The sequence below is a fragment of the Aquila chrysaetos genome, chromosome 12 (assembly GCF_900496995.4).
Source record: "Aquila chrysaetos chrysaetos chromosome 12, bAquChr1.4, whole genome shotgun sequence".
Lineage (NCBI taxonomy): Eukaryota > Metazoa > Chordata > Aves > Accipitriformes > Accipitridae > Aquila > Aquila chrysaetos.
Window position 1 is genome coordinate 31,913,909 of NC_044015.1, and position 13,014 is coordinate 31,926,922.

Sequence of the window (13,014 nt, forward strand, 5' to 3'; positions counted from 1 at the left end):
CCAGTTTGTTTAAGCATCAGTAAAGCTCCAATTCCTGCAAGCCCTTCCACACATTAGGAGCAGTCTAACAAAGGTACCACTGCTTGGGGGCTCCAGAGCCCCAGGTTAAACACCTGGTCCTGCCCCTCATTTGCTTTAGGATGGGGGACGAGCCCCTCTGCATCAGTGTACCTGCCTGGGAGAGACCCTCTGCTGGAAAGAGCAAAGGATCAATAATCCTTCAAAGAGCAAACTGTGACCAGAGCAGGGCCTTTGCCAGGCACACACGTGTGTTCACAGGCTGTACATCATCTTCCAGAGAACAAGAAAAAAAAAAAAAAACAGAAGTGCTTTAAACAGCAACTTAGATCCACCTCTCCTTGCCTTGCCCCCTTCAATTCCCATTTCCCCCCCGCCGGAGCGCTGCCCTACCACCCAGCCATGCCCTGGCTTCCCAGGCTCGCGGGGCAGGCAGCAGCACGGCTCCAGCAAGCAGCCAGGAGCGCATAAGGGAACAGAAACTCAGTTTTTCAGCTCCCTGCTTTTGAGTCCTGCTCTGCAGAAACTCCTCAGGGAAAACCCTCAGGGAGAGACCAGTGTGGCTGGAGGATGCTCCACTCCACTTTGCTCTGTTTCTCCCATCTTGTCTCCCTCTTGAGTGAGGAAGGGGGTCAGCACTGGAAGAGCCAGGTGCTGCACGGACAGCCAAAGGATGCTGTAGCCAACACATTCCCAATGAAACCTTAATGATGTCTTTCCCACTCAACTGGGATCTGGTTGGGGAGAAGACATCGCTTTCATGCGGAGACAGCTCGGGATGCTACACGCCTGCTGCTCTGCACATTGCTGAACCAGGAGCTCAAATGCAATTCATGAAAATCAAACTCCAGGATGACTGCTCAGCAGTGCAACTGTCTCTTTTTGGCTTGTAAGCGAGAGGACATCAACCTGAGGGGTTTTGCTCCTCTGGCAAAGGCTGAGAACACTCCTGACCCGGTAAGATACAGCTATTTGTATTTAAAGTCCTTTACAAAATTCCTTTAATTTCTGCTAAGAGTCGCTACCCAAGAGCGGTTCCAGCAAGCTCTAGGTGCAGCCTGCACCATGCCAAAGGGACAGGATGCTGCTGCCCCCTCTCCAGAATAATTTATAGTCGACACAACCACATAATTTGGACGGGAGCCGAAGCAGCAGAAAGGAAATCATGGCCCCTGGATGAGCATGAGGGCTTTCACCTACAGCCCCACGCGTGCCCTGATCCTGCTTCCCCGCTGCTGGTGGCCCAGCCCTGCTGTAAGCCACGAGGGACCACCACGCCAGGGATAGTCCATCCTGGCCATCTCGGCTTTTCCATGCCTTTTCCCTCCCTCCCCCAACCCGGTCCTTATCTCGCAGATAAAGAGTAGACAAGCCAGCGATTATCCCCTATCAGGAACCGATGACTAATCTGTCTACCATGAGCGCTTATCCGGCCCCATCGCTGAGGTATCCCAGACGATCACACTCTTAATATCCTCCTCCCCACCATCCCACCCGCCGCTCCCAGCTGCAGCTATCCAGACCAGCCGGGTCATCTCAGCTGCCTCTATAGGGTCACCTGGCTGCATCTACAGGGACCAGGAGGGCATGGATGCCTGGGGTGACCCATCCTGCCTAAGCTCAGCTCATCCTTGGTCCCTCACGGAGGCTGCTGTGACAGATAAAGGTGGAGAAATTAGCAAGATGCAAAAAGTGGCTGCATTTTTCTGGGGTTCCCGGGGCTACCCTCAGCGCTCGCTGCTCACACATAGCGTTAGTGATGGAAAGCCCAAGCAGTGAGGAAAAAAGCACGCAGCTAAATAAAACCTCCTCCTCCCACGCAACACATTGAGCACTTCGCACGTTGGGGTTCGGGCCGCAGCCAAATTAGTAACGCGCCTCCCGCGCCTCCAAATAAAACTCAAATTTGCTTGTAAATGTATTTTGCTCTCCTATAAAAGATTCAGAGAGGGGGCTGTAATAGCGGATTCCCACACGTGCAATGCAACCCGGCAGATAACAGGCTGCCCAATTACGCTGGGGAGATAGATAAACATTTAAGAGCAAACAACGGGATTTGTGCTAGGTTTAAATATTAATGGCAGGATTTGCCCACTTCCCCTTGCCAACGTTCACACCGTGGGGGCTTCAGCAGCGACATGCCGTGACGCAGCCGATGAGCGATTCCATGTCTCGGCTCCAAAGGAGCAGGGAACGGCATGTAAAACAGCCCGGCGCCTGCGTAACACATTTCTCATATAGCAGCATTCCTGCTCCAAAGAGCCCTGTTTCAGATGTGCTGGATTTTGGTCCTGCCAGATTCAGATTTAAGGAAACACCATTGCACATCTTGAGTGGAAAGAGTGTTTCACCAGCCCGTTTACACTGGCTGTAGAAACAGAGATAAAAATGCAATCCATCACACTCCAAGCAAGATTCCCCCCCCCCTCGCTGCGGGCTCGGGGTTTAACTGTTTGACAGCCAAGCAAGGCTCCTCCAGGCGGATACAAAGACCGAGAAGTAAGGACTGGAAAAATCTACAAATTAGAAAACAGAGCGAAGCCAGACATGGAAAATTCAACGCCTTGCTCAGAAATTAGCTGCCCAACATGAAGAAAACGAAAGGCGCTCCTGGACTGGAAAGCAGCAGGTTTCCAGGGCTGAGGAGGTGGTGGGACCTTGTGGGTCATGCCAATGCATTGGCACATCCCAAACCCAAGCTCCTGAATCCAAGAAGGGGAGATACATCAGCTGGGTGGCGTGGGAAGCACTCCCAGAGCGTCTCACCCAGAGCAGGAGCGGCGACACAAAGAAAAAGGGATAATTATTATTTTTAACCAGTGCCTGGAGCTGATAAACCGACGGCAAAAGCAACCAAGGGATGCAGGTGGCCACCCCGGCATCTCCATCGCAGTTGTCTCAGCCAACTGTGCCCAGCACGCGCTGGTGGCTCGGGGTCTGGCCGTGCTGGCCCCAGGGTCAGCGGTGCCAGGGAGGGCTCTGCCAGCCGGCCGAGCCGCAGCCGCCCAGAGCAGGGCTGGCCGTCGTGGCGGCGGTTCACAAGGGCCATCTCATGACTGCACGTGGTGGCGTTGCTGAATGCCTCCGGGCTGCCGCTCCAGCGTCCAGAGAGAAAACAGACGTGAAGGAACAGCTCAGGGCGGGGGTGGGGAGGACACGCACAAATAAATAAATAGCAGAAAACCTCAGAGAGAAAATAACCAGGCACCAGAAAGGAAATGAACTCTAACAAGGGATTAAAAATAGCAGCAAAGCCAGGAGTCAAGCTCCGCCAAGGCTCCTGGTTTGTTTTCACGGGGAGGAAGGTTGGATGGAGCCTCCAGGGCAGCCTGAAGATTCACACCCATCTGACAGTGATGGGACAAGTGAAACCGGACCGGCTCCCAGCATGGTGGCTGGGAGCTCTCTGGTCCAGCTGTCTTTGGAAGCTGCTTGTCAAGTGCCACACATGTGCTCTGGGGTCATTCAGCAACCCCAGCAACTCTGCAAGACAAGGGGGAATTGCTGCCAGCAGAGACTTTCTCTCCAGCACTCAGGTGTGGTTTTTTTCCCTTAAATTCACATCAGCTCAGCAACCAGGAACACGAATCCCCTGGAGACCTGACCTTCTCCTCCTCCCCAGCGGGAAGGCAGAATTTCAAATAGATTTACTGGTGCTGCCCTCCAGATGCTGTCACGGGATGACCTCAAAGTTAAAGACTGCCTGAGGACTCCTCAAACATTAGCCCTGGCTCAGTGTGACAGGACATGCAGGCAGGGACTTTCCACACGGCCAACCTGGCAGCCAACTCACTGTGCACAAGAAGCAAGATAGGCCAACGGATGAAGGACAGTATTAGCCCAGAAGTTGAAGGAAGGGCTCAAGGTAGTCAAGAATACGTCTGGGACAAAAGTGAAAAGATGAGGCAGAGGGCTCCTTATGGCTTTTGCATAAGCAGATCTGGTTTTCCCACGCCAAAGCCTGAGGGAGCATTCCCACTAAGAGTTTTCTGAAGGTCCTCTCCTCCAAGGAAGCTCCTGAGACCCTGGAGGACCACAGAGGCCCCTTGGTGATTCACGTTGACTCTCCGCTGGCTTGTCCTCGGAGGGAGCTGCCCCTGCACTGCGAGACAGCAGAGGTTTTGTGGCTATTCCCTCTTCTGGCTGAGAAGAGCATCCCAAGCCTTTTGATGGCATCAGCTGAGCACCACAGACACTGTGTCACCCACTGGCATTTCTGTGGGGCAGACAGACTGCCCCAACCACGTCTCCTGGGCTGAGGGCAGCAGCTTTCCCTGCCGTGCCCAAGTGCCGCTCAGGCAGGGCGAGTTACCAAGCTGCAAACATCGGGCCTGCCAAAACCTCCTGCTCCTTACTCAAGGAAGGGCGAGACTTCACCGATGATGCACGAAGGATACCTCGAAGCCCCAAATCTTCTGGGCCCACAGGCACTGTCAGTCCTCAGAGCTGCCTCTCCTGTCTTTAAGCTTCTAATTAAAGATTTTAATGACCACCGTCTCTGGTCCTGCAATGGTTTCCATCAGCCTCCTCTCCTTCCTTGGCCACAGACTACTTTTGCCCTCAGGAAGAATCCGTTTGCCTCCAAAGCCCAGACATCCCAATCGGGGCTCTAAGGATGTATCTGAGACAGCAGCTTTCCTTCTGTACACCCCGCACTGATCCTGTCTTCCTCCTAAAATAAATTCAAATAATTCCCTACAAGCATGAACCAAAACACAAGAAGAGACGAATGCCACCTCCCAAGTCTGCTAGATGGCTCGGACCCTGCGCACTCGCTGCTGCTGGATGTTGGATCCACGCTGTGAGAGCAGGAAACCCAGCACTGCTGTCAGGACTCATTGGTGCTTCTGAGTTCCCCCTCCTCCACATTGCTTGCTTTCGCCCCCAAAATCTCCCTCTCTGCCTACAATTCCCATTTCAGCTCTTTTTCACAGCCTTGCCCTCTCCGATACCTCCTGGCTCTCCCTGCAATACTTTACTGCACCAAAGAAATCGCTCTCTGCTCCTCATTCGCACCTCAGAATGACACATTCTTCCCGTGTTTCGTGGTGGTAGAGCATGGATCCCCCCCAATGGCAAAGCTGCACCTATCCCCAGCACGTCCCACCATGGCTGCTGGCCCTGAGCCACTTCTTTTTCAGCCTGCATTTCCTCTGAGCCAGGCTGGCCCCACTGCAAACCAACACGAGCCCTGGGCTGACGCTCACGGAAAAGCGGAGGGAGCAGGGTACCAAGGTGGCCACCACCAGATGCTCCTCACTCTGTCGGAGGCCTGGCTGTTGGATCCAAGCTCTGCAGCTGCAGGTCTTGGCTGCCCCCAGCAGCCACCCCACCAGGAAAGGTCAAGCAGCCGCGAGTCACATTTGCTGGCACAATGACAACCTCGCAGCCTTGCTCTGTGCCGGACAGTCACGCCGCTGACTTTGTCCCCAGGCAGGAACATACTCAGGGAGGGGACACAGCAGCACTGAAACCCACCCCGGTCTCCTCACTCCAGCTGCCACTTCAGAGGCCGAGCGTGGAGCTGTCAGACACGTGAGGTGCTCTCGCTGTGAGCCCGCTGCCCGTTGCAGCCAGCTGCGAGAGGAGAAACGTGACCCACTTAAGCAGGCAGAGGTCAGGTGGGGAGCAGAGCGGCAGGCACACCTAGGCTCTCTGCTCGGACTGAATCCTTCGAGAACACGTGAGCACCTTGGCTGCACTCCGAGACTCTGTCATTACTGGATAGTTTGCATTTCCTTCTAGGAAGGCAGCCGGGAAGATCGGTATGCGGTGCATAGCCCGCAGCTACAGACTCCAGCAAGGAACAAAGCTCTGACTCCCTGAGATGAGCGCACCAGACAATGGCCTGTAATTTTCTTTGCTGTTCAGGCTCTGCAGGGGGTAGAAGCAGCAGCCCTGAAAGCCTTATTTTACAAAACCTGACGATCCCCTTGCACAAGGAGCATTCCCCAGCCAGCCCGGAGCAGAGCACTCCCAAGGTGCAGAATCAGCTCCTCCATCCCACATGCTCACCATCAACATGGAAGGAGCAGCTCTTTGGGTGACCAGAGGCAGGTGGGGAAGACCCAATGCTGATCTGAAGCTCAACAGACCTCTCCTCAGAGGAAATGGGGGGAACAAAGAAAGGATTTCTGGAGAGGCTGTTCTTGCTCCAAGGTATAATAACGTCAGGTGTCCAATGCACACACTGGGTTACTGTTTGGGTTGCAGGGGTTGGCCTCTCAAAAGCCACCTTGGCCTCAACCCCAAGGTGAACGAAGATGTGACCCCAAGGGTCTGAACTAGACACGGCCAAGAAATGTGCACAGAAGCCCATAAAGCTCTATTAAAGCATACCTTGAAGAATTTCAAATCCCAGGATCAGTGACCCTCTATGAATTCACAAACCCCAGCTGGGAAGGGCAAGATGGGGGAAAAATTTGGATCCCCTTCAACTGGAGGCCCCAAAATTGCGCTCTCATATACAGCCACATGCGCCTGCAGCCCTTCCTCACCCTGGGCTCGTTGCTCAAGTAGCTCTGCAATGTAGTTGCACTGCGGCTGTGCTTCACTTGCAGGACAAGGAGAGCAAAGCCTATGACACTGTCCAGGATCGAGGGCCGAAGCCCTGAGCAACATCACTCTGAACTTAAATGTGTGGGTTTTTGAGCCTTCCTCTTCACAGGGTGCAACATGTCTGAGTTTTAGATCATCTTAGACAATCTTCAGATGTTCCCATCATCCTAAGGCTGATCTGCATCCTCCCCCAGGATGAGACAAGGCTGTTCTCCTGCTTGCAGAGGCGTTTACTCACTTGTGACCCCGGCTAGGCAGCCACATGGGTATCAGATAGGTGCCACCTTCTGCTGGCTAAGTCAACGTGTCTCTGTCGGTTCAAAAATCACACGCTGGAGTGTGTGAATTTGCACGAGTCTGAAGGGACAGAGAATTTTTGCTTTGTTTTTTTAAAACCACTTGTAAAAACAAGAGGCAGATATTGAACCGGAGCCAACATCTGTATCTTTGTAAGACTCTCATCACCAGCCTTTTGCTGACTCTAGAGCAATAAATATTCAGAGCCTTAAAAGCTTTTCTTCAATCTGCTTAGGAGAAAGCAGCCTCAAACAATGGCCAAGAAGGGATCTTGCCCAACCTCAGCTTCAGTGGATCAGCTCAGGGAGGGAACGGACCTCACCATATTCTTGCAGTACCACAGCTCCTCATTCTTTTTAATGCCAAAAAATGAGGGAAACCCCCCCAAAAGCCAGTAATTTAGAGCATAACCACACATGCAACAGATGTGGCCCAGTGGAGTAGACAAAAGCCTCTCCCAAGGTAGGAGCAGGAATGACCAGATAGAGGGAGGGGAAGATATCTAAGAACAGAACTGCCATCATTGCTATGCTGGAGGTGGACCCCTGGCCTCACCTCCACACATGGATTCAACCAGTTCAGATCCTATTTTAGGCTGCATATGGGGCTTTTCATCTTCGGAGCACTTAACAGGCATGTGTTAATCCCCACAACGCCCTTCCGCGGCAGATAAGTGTTTATTATCTCCGCGCTACAGCTGGTGGGACAGGCACGGTGGGGAGCGGCTCATTGTTGCAGACCCTGGGCAACCTCAGCTCCTGGGCTCCTTGGAAAGACACAGCGGGAGCGCCTGACTTGGGCTGATGAAGGGAACCTCAGGGCAACTCCCCAGGGAGCCTGGGCCACTTCCTGGACCAGCGGGCAACTGGAGCGGGGCTAGGATGGGCACCACTCCCCAGCCAGTGCTTTCCAGGGGAGGAAGTCAAAAGCATCTTCCAAACACAAAGCCCCAGGACACATCTCTGCTGCCTTTGTACAGTAGGTCAGGACAGCAGCGCTCATTTATTATGGGCAAATTAACGCCCATGGAGATTAAAGCTTTATCTCCCATCAGCTCAGCCGCATCTGACTTAGCAACGTGCAGGGCTGGGCTAACACCATGTCCCCGCATGCTGGAGGAGCCATGTCCCCACTGCACCTCCCATTCCTCAGGGTCCCAGCACCACATCCTTCTGTGTTGGGGACTAAACGTGCTCCCTTCCTCCACCCTTGGCTTCTCCATCCTACTCTGAGCTGTGCCTTGTGCACCGCCAGCCTGTCTGCTCTGCCTTTTCTTGCCTGTTGAAGCCAGTGTTTGACAGATAAACACATAAAGAAGAACAGAGGGCAGAACCGGGATCCATGGCCAACACTGATGTAGTTCCAACACCCATACATTAGCGTCACTTTGACACTGCCACCTCTCTCTGTACAGCAACAGACAAACGTGGCAAAATGAAGGTCACCACCGTCAGTGAGAAACCACCACCCCAGGTGCAAATGCAGAATGAATCAGTGCCGAGCCACCCAGGGAGGAGGGAGGAATTACCGTGCACTTGGTTGATCTCAGAGTTGGATGACAGGATCTCATCAGCCAACTTCTGGGCGGTGGGCAGCACCTCGGTGTGGTGTGCCGTGATCAAATACTGAACAAACTTCTGGAGCTGGTCCCTGTTCATCTGGAAAAGGGTCTCTGAGATGGGAAGACGGAGTTTGACCTGGTCTGGCTTGCGGATCCTGTACAGTGAAAGCGCCACGACGTGGGCGCAGTAAAAAATGTCCTTGTTCCCGCAGCCGCATGTCACGGAGGTGATTTTGCAGCGGTCAAAGCTGATGGCCACCTTGTAGGTCATCTCTGGTTCTGTTGCAGTCGCCGGCTCCGTTACTGTCCCACTGAGGTGGAACCCTGAAGAGGGAAAGGAGAAGAAGGAAAGGCCACGTTAGCTTCCCTCTGACCACAACCACCCATGTAAACTCTGGAAGGAGAACAATGCCAACCAAGGCTGCTCTTGCATCGCTATGTCAAGGAGTGCACCACCCAACGCATGCCATCCTAGTGGCTTACACCCAGCAACACCCAGCCCGCATACGAACACACTTCTGCACCAACACACACATGCAGTCAGACTCATCGGCGAGTTTATTTAACAGCCAAACCCTCAGGGGAAGAGCAAAGCTGCTCGGTTCCCATTTGTTTAAGAGTCTCTCAGACTGTTTCTCTCCTGGGAGTCATCTTCATCCACGCCTCCCTCTCACTGGATTTGCAACTCATGTGAGTGAGGGCTGGCAGAAAAAGGCCAGGTTTTCTTTTCTTTGATGAGGCAGACAAAAAAACCCACAAATCAAATGCAACGCAACTCCAACTTCAGTCCCTCAACCAGGTAGAGTGCGCCAGGGCACGGCCACAGCTCTGAGCTCTATCACGCAGCAGGAACAAGGAGGAAGGACAGGAGCAATGCACAGACCGAACTGCAGGCTGGGGGGAAACTGTTTGTTCCTTGATCTCCACAGTATTTGCTGCTCCCCTGCAAGCTCTTGAGCTTTCCCTGAAATACTGCTGCCAGGGAGCCAGCCACTTGTTGGTGCGATCCATCCATTGGGCTGCAGGGACAGCTCAAATCGCTCACGCAAGCGTTATGGTGCTCCTGACTGCCCCTGCCATGCTACGAGGGGGTGCAGCGCCTTCGGGCACAAACCATGAAAAAAAGCTGCGACAAGTCCCAAACACGGGTGAAAAGCGAGAAACAGGCTCGGAAGGTCCTCTGGGTCCAAGGAAGGTGGATGCACCAAGCAAGTGATGGATAAAGTCAGTGAGAAAAGACTGGATGCCCATCAACCTCAACCTGAAAGCCCAGGGAGCCCTCCCCAGGAGGTCCAACACCAGCACTTTGCATTTGCCCAGCCACCTGGAAAAGGGACATCTTTGTTTCCCCCATTCATCTGAGGAGAATGAGGCTGCACCAGGCATGGCTGGGGCCAACCGGTGCCCCCATGCCAGAGCCTGGTGTGGTACCCAGGACCCAGCGCCCCACTCCACCTGTCCCAGCCCTCCTCCCCAAAGAGGATGCTCACTTTTCTCCGTGTCACTACAACCTTATTAAGCCCGTGTTTGTACAGAGGTCCCTGTGGAGCCTGCCGTCCCCCAGAGAAGGCGGCAGACAGCTGAGAGCCCTACAATTAGCGACAGAAAAGGAGAAGGAGTGGGGGGGTGAAGATTAAAATACATTAACTGCATCAAACCCTTGTGCGTTTGCCAGCTCTCACAAAGCCTTTCCGAGACAAATTCTACCAGAGGTTTTTAATAAATGGCATCAAAACCAGCTATTCACTGCCAGTCTCTTTAAAGCCACGCCAAAAACCACATTCAAATCTGATTAAGCGTCAAGGAGGTCTGTTTTTACTTTAGTGCAGGGGAGGGGGAAAGCAGACCTGTTCTGCTGCCATCGCCTGAAACCCACCCCACGTGGCCAGCGGAGCAGGAAGGGAGGGACGGACAACCCCACACTACCCTCTCGCTCACACACCGCCGGGAGTGGAAGCGCGGCGGCGGAGATGCCAGGCTCGGCGCCGCAGGAGCAGCGTGGCCAGGGGGCTGACGAGCACCCCCCTCCACCATGAGTCCATCCCCGGCAGCCAAACTATATAAATCCTGAGGATAAACTCCAAAGTGTTTATGTTTTACCACTTCTCTGGTCTGCGATGCTTGGCAGGCGGCTCCGACTCACTGCCAGTTTCTCCCTAGTTTACTTTTTGAACAAGTTAAAAGGATTGGAAACCACGTTCCTGAGCAAGAATGTATGTATATACGCCTATGTACACCCATAGGCACATACACACATATATATAAAACCCTCTAAGACAAATTACTAGCTATAAACACTGCCTTGAAATGCTTACTCTAGCAAGATCATGGGCCAGGCCCCACTTCGGGCTAACTGGTGTAAGGCTGAAGGAACTCATTTAACCAAACGACCTGTTTCAGACAGGTGTGAGTCTGAAAATACATCAACCGTGGTCTGAATCTGGCCCCCCGACAGAGGAAATTTGTTCGGATTCTTCCCAGGTGGCTCTCAGGCATCCTAAAAGCTATGCTTCCTCCATCCGCTGCGAGAGCCGGCCCTTGCAATTCGTAGCTGGGGTCTGCACATCAAACAGGACCATTCAGCTCGTTGGCAGCTGCCAAGTTCATCTGGCACTCAAACCCTAAGTCAAGTGTTGGTTTAGATTTTAGCTGTGGTGGCAGCAGGTCTAATTAAGATAAACTAGGAACTCTATACAAAACATTTATCAAAGGCTTAGTCAGAAATTAAACATGGTGAGAGGGGGAAAGAGAGGAGCTGGCAGGAACAGAGGCATTATTTGGGAATATTTATATTAACGGGAGGTCAGCCTGCAGCTACCATGCTGCACCCTGTTCTGTGGCCAGGTCTGCACCCCAGCACCCATGGATACTGAGCACGCCAGCTCAGCAATGATGGGTATCACTGTCCCACAAAAGAGTGGTGGTTAAAAGGTAGGTTATGGTGTGGTTACTCCATCATCCATCAAAGCACTCACTCCTGGTCCACACAAAGCCCTGATGCTACAGTCACCAAGAGGCTACAGGTCACCCTGGAGAAGGACAGCTGTCACTGTACCATCCGCTCTGTTCATCTCGCATCCTAGAAGCGCATCGGGCAGGCGATACCGGCACTCCAGCAGAGAGAAACACAGCCCTGGCCGCAGACACGGGGTCTGGATAGCGCTGAGAGCAAAAATATGCTCTCCATCATGTACCCCCTGCATGTTTCAAGTTAAGACATTCCTACAGCCGAGTGCTTATCTAGGACTTCATCTTCTGTTCCTTAACATAAGCTAACTTGCTGTTTGATTTGCTGCCAGCAAAGTGACAGTGCCAGGGCTTGAAAACCATGGAAAAGAAATAATTAAATACCATCTTTGTAACTACAGACTCATTACACCCCATAAGAGCCTAGCTTTGTCCCAAGAATGACATCGCCTCCTCCCTGCCCCGTAACAGCCTCCCCTACTTTTACCACAGATGGTCCCCAGTGCATGTCTCTTTGATCCAGGTTGCAAAAAGAGCTGAGTGTTCATACCTGCCCCAGAAAGAGCACAGAAAGGTGCCACAAATGTTCACAGGCACACAGGGCACAATGAGCACATCTCCTTCCTAATCCCACTTACCCATCAAATAGGGACAAAACACCAGAGCAAGGACCTTGTGTTAGTGCCACAGGACATTGTACCTCTGATTTAAATTAAAACAGACCCTAGAAATGTCTTCTGGGAGTTCGTGAGCTCCACGCCAATGGGACTTCCAAACTCATCAGCTGGGCTACACTTTCCTGTCCATAGGCTGGGAGAAGCACAGATCCACAAAACATCCCTGGCTCTGAAACAGCTACGAAGGATCAAGCCTTTAGCAGGAGATTCAGTGTAAGAGACTTTACTATTTAGACAAGACCATTAAGGCCTCAACAGAAGTATCTTTAACCAAGACGGAGAATTCTTTGATCTCTAAACCTACTCAACCAAGAGGAGCATTGAAAACTCTTCCAGTTCTGTAAGAGCAGCCAGAGTCTTCCAGCTGGGCATTTTTAATCCAGATGTCCGCAAGCCACCCGCCAGGAGAAACTACTAGCCTGTCCTGCAGCTCCAACCCACCAGCACGACAGCTGTGGAGACCCTAGTCTTGGGTCCTCCAGCAAACCACTGAAGGTAAAGCCAATGTTCAAGCTGGTTACAACGAAATACCTGAAGTTCAGAGATGGGCAGACCACAGGTGGAAATTTAAACCCCAGAAACAAGCAAAACCCAGGCGTAACCCCTTCCATTCTCATAACTGTGTCATCAAGAGCCCTCCAACACTCCTGAGGAGGAAGAGGAGGGAGAGGAGGACTCCGCAGCTACAACACTAGCCGGGAACTTGAGAGCTCAGCTCTGCTCCCTCTGGCAGTTGCTGCTCACAGCCATCCCCCAGATTTCACACTGCAGCCCAGGCAGAAGTCACAGTTGTCATTCGCAAAGTTGTGCCATTTGGAAAAATTAGCTCGCTCTTCCCAAGCGCGGTACTCACTTGCCTTTCACGAAGCGTTAGCGCAATCCTGCCAGAGAGGAAGCCTTCACGCAAGAGCAGCCATCTCTAGGACCTAACCCTGG

General features: G+C 52.7%; 1 protein-coding gene across 1 annotated transcript in view; it reads right to left on the reverse strand.

Moving 5' to 3' along the window:
* The window catches only part of ZSWIM5 (zinc finger SWIM-type containing 5), a 104,134-nt gene that overhangs the window by 24,469 nt on the left and 66,651 nt on the right, over positions 1-13,014 (reverse strand). Inside the window, 1 exon segment of the mRNA XM_030033698.1 lies at positions 8,402-8,758. Coding sequence (XP_029889558.1) covers positions 8,402-8,758 — 357 coding nt within the window.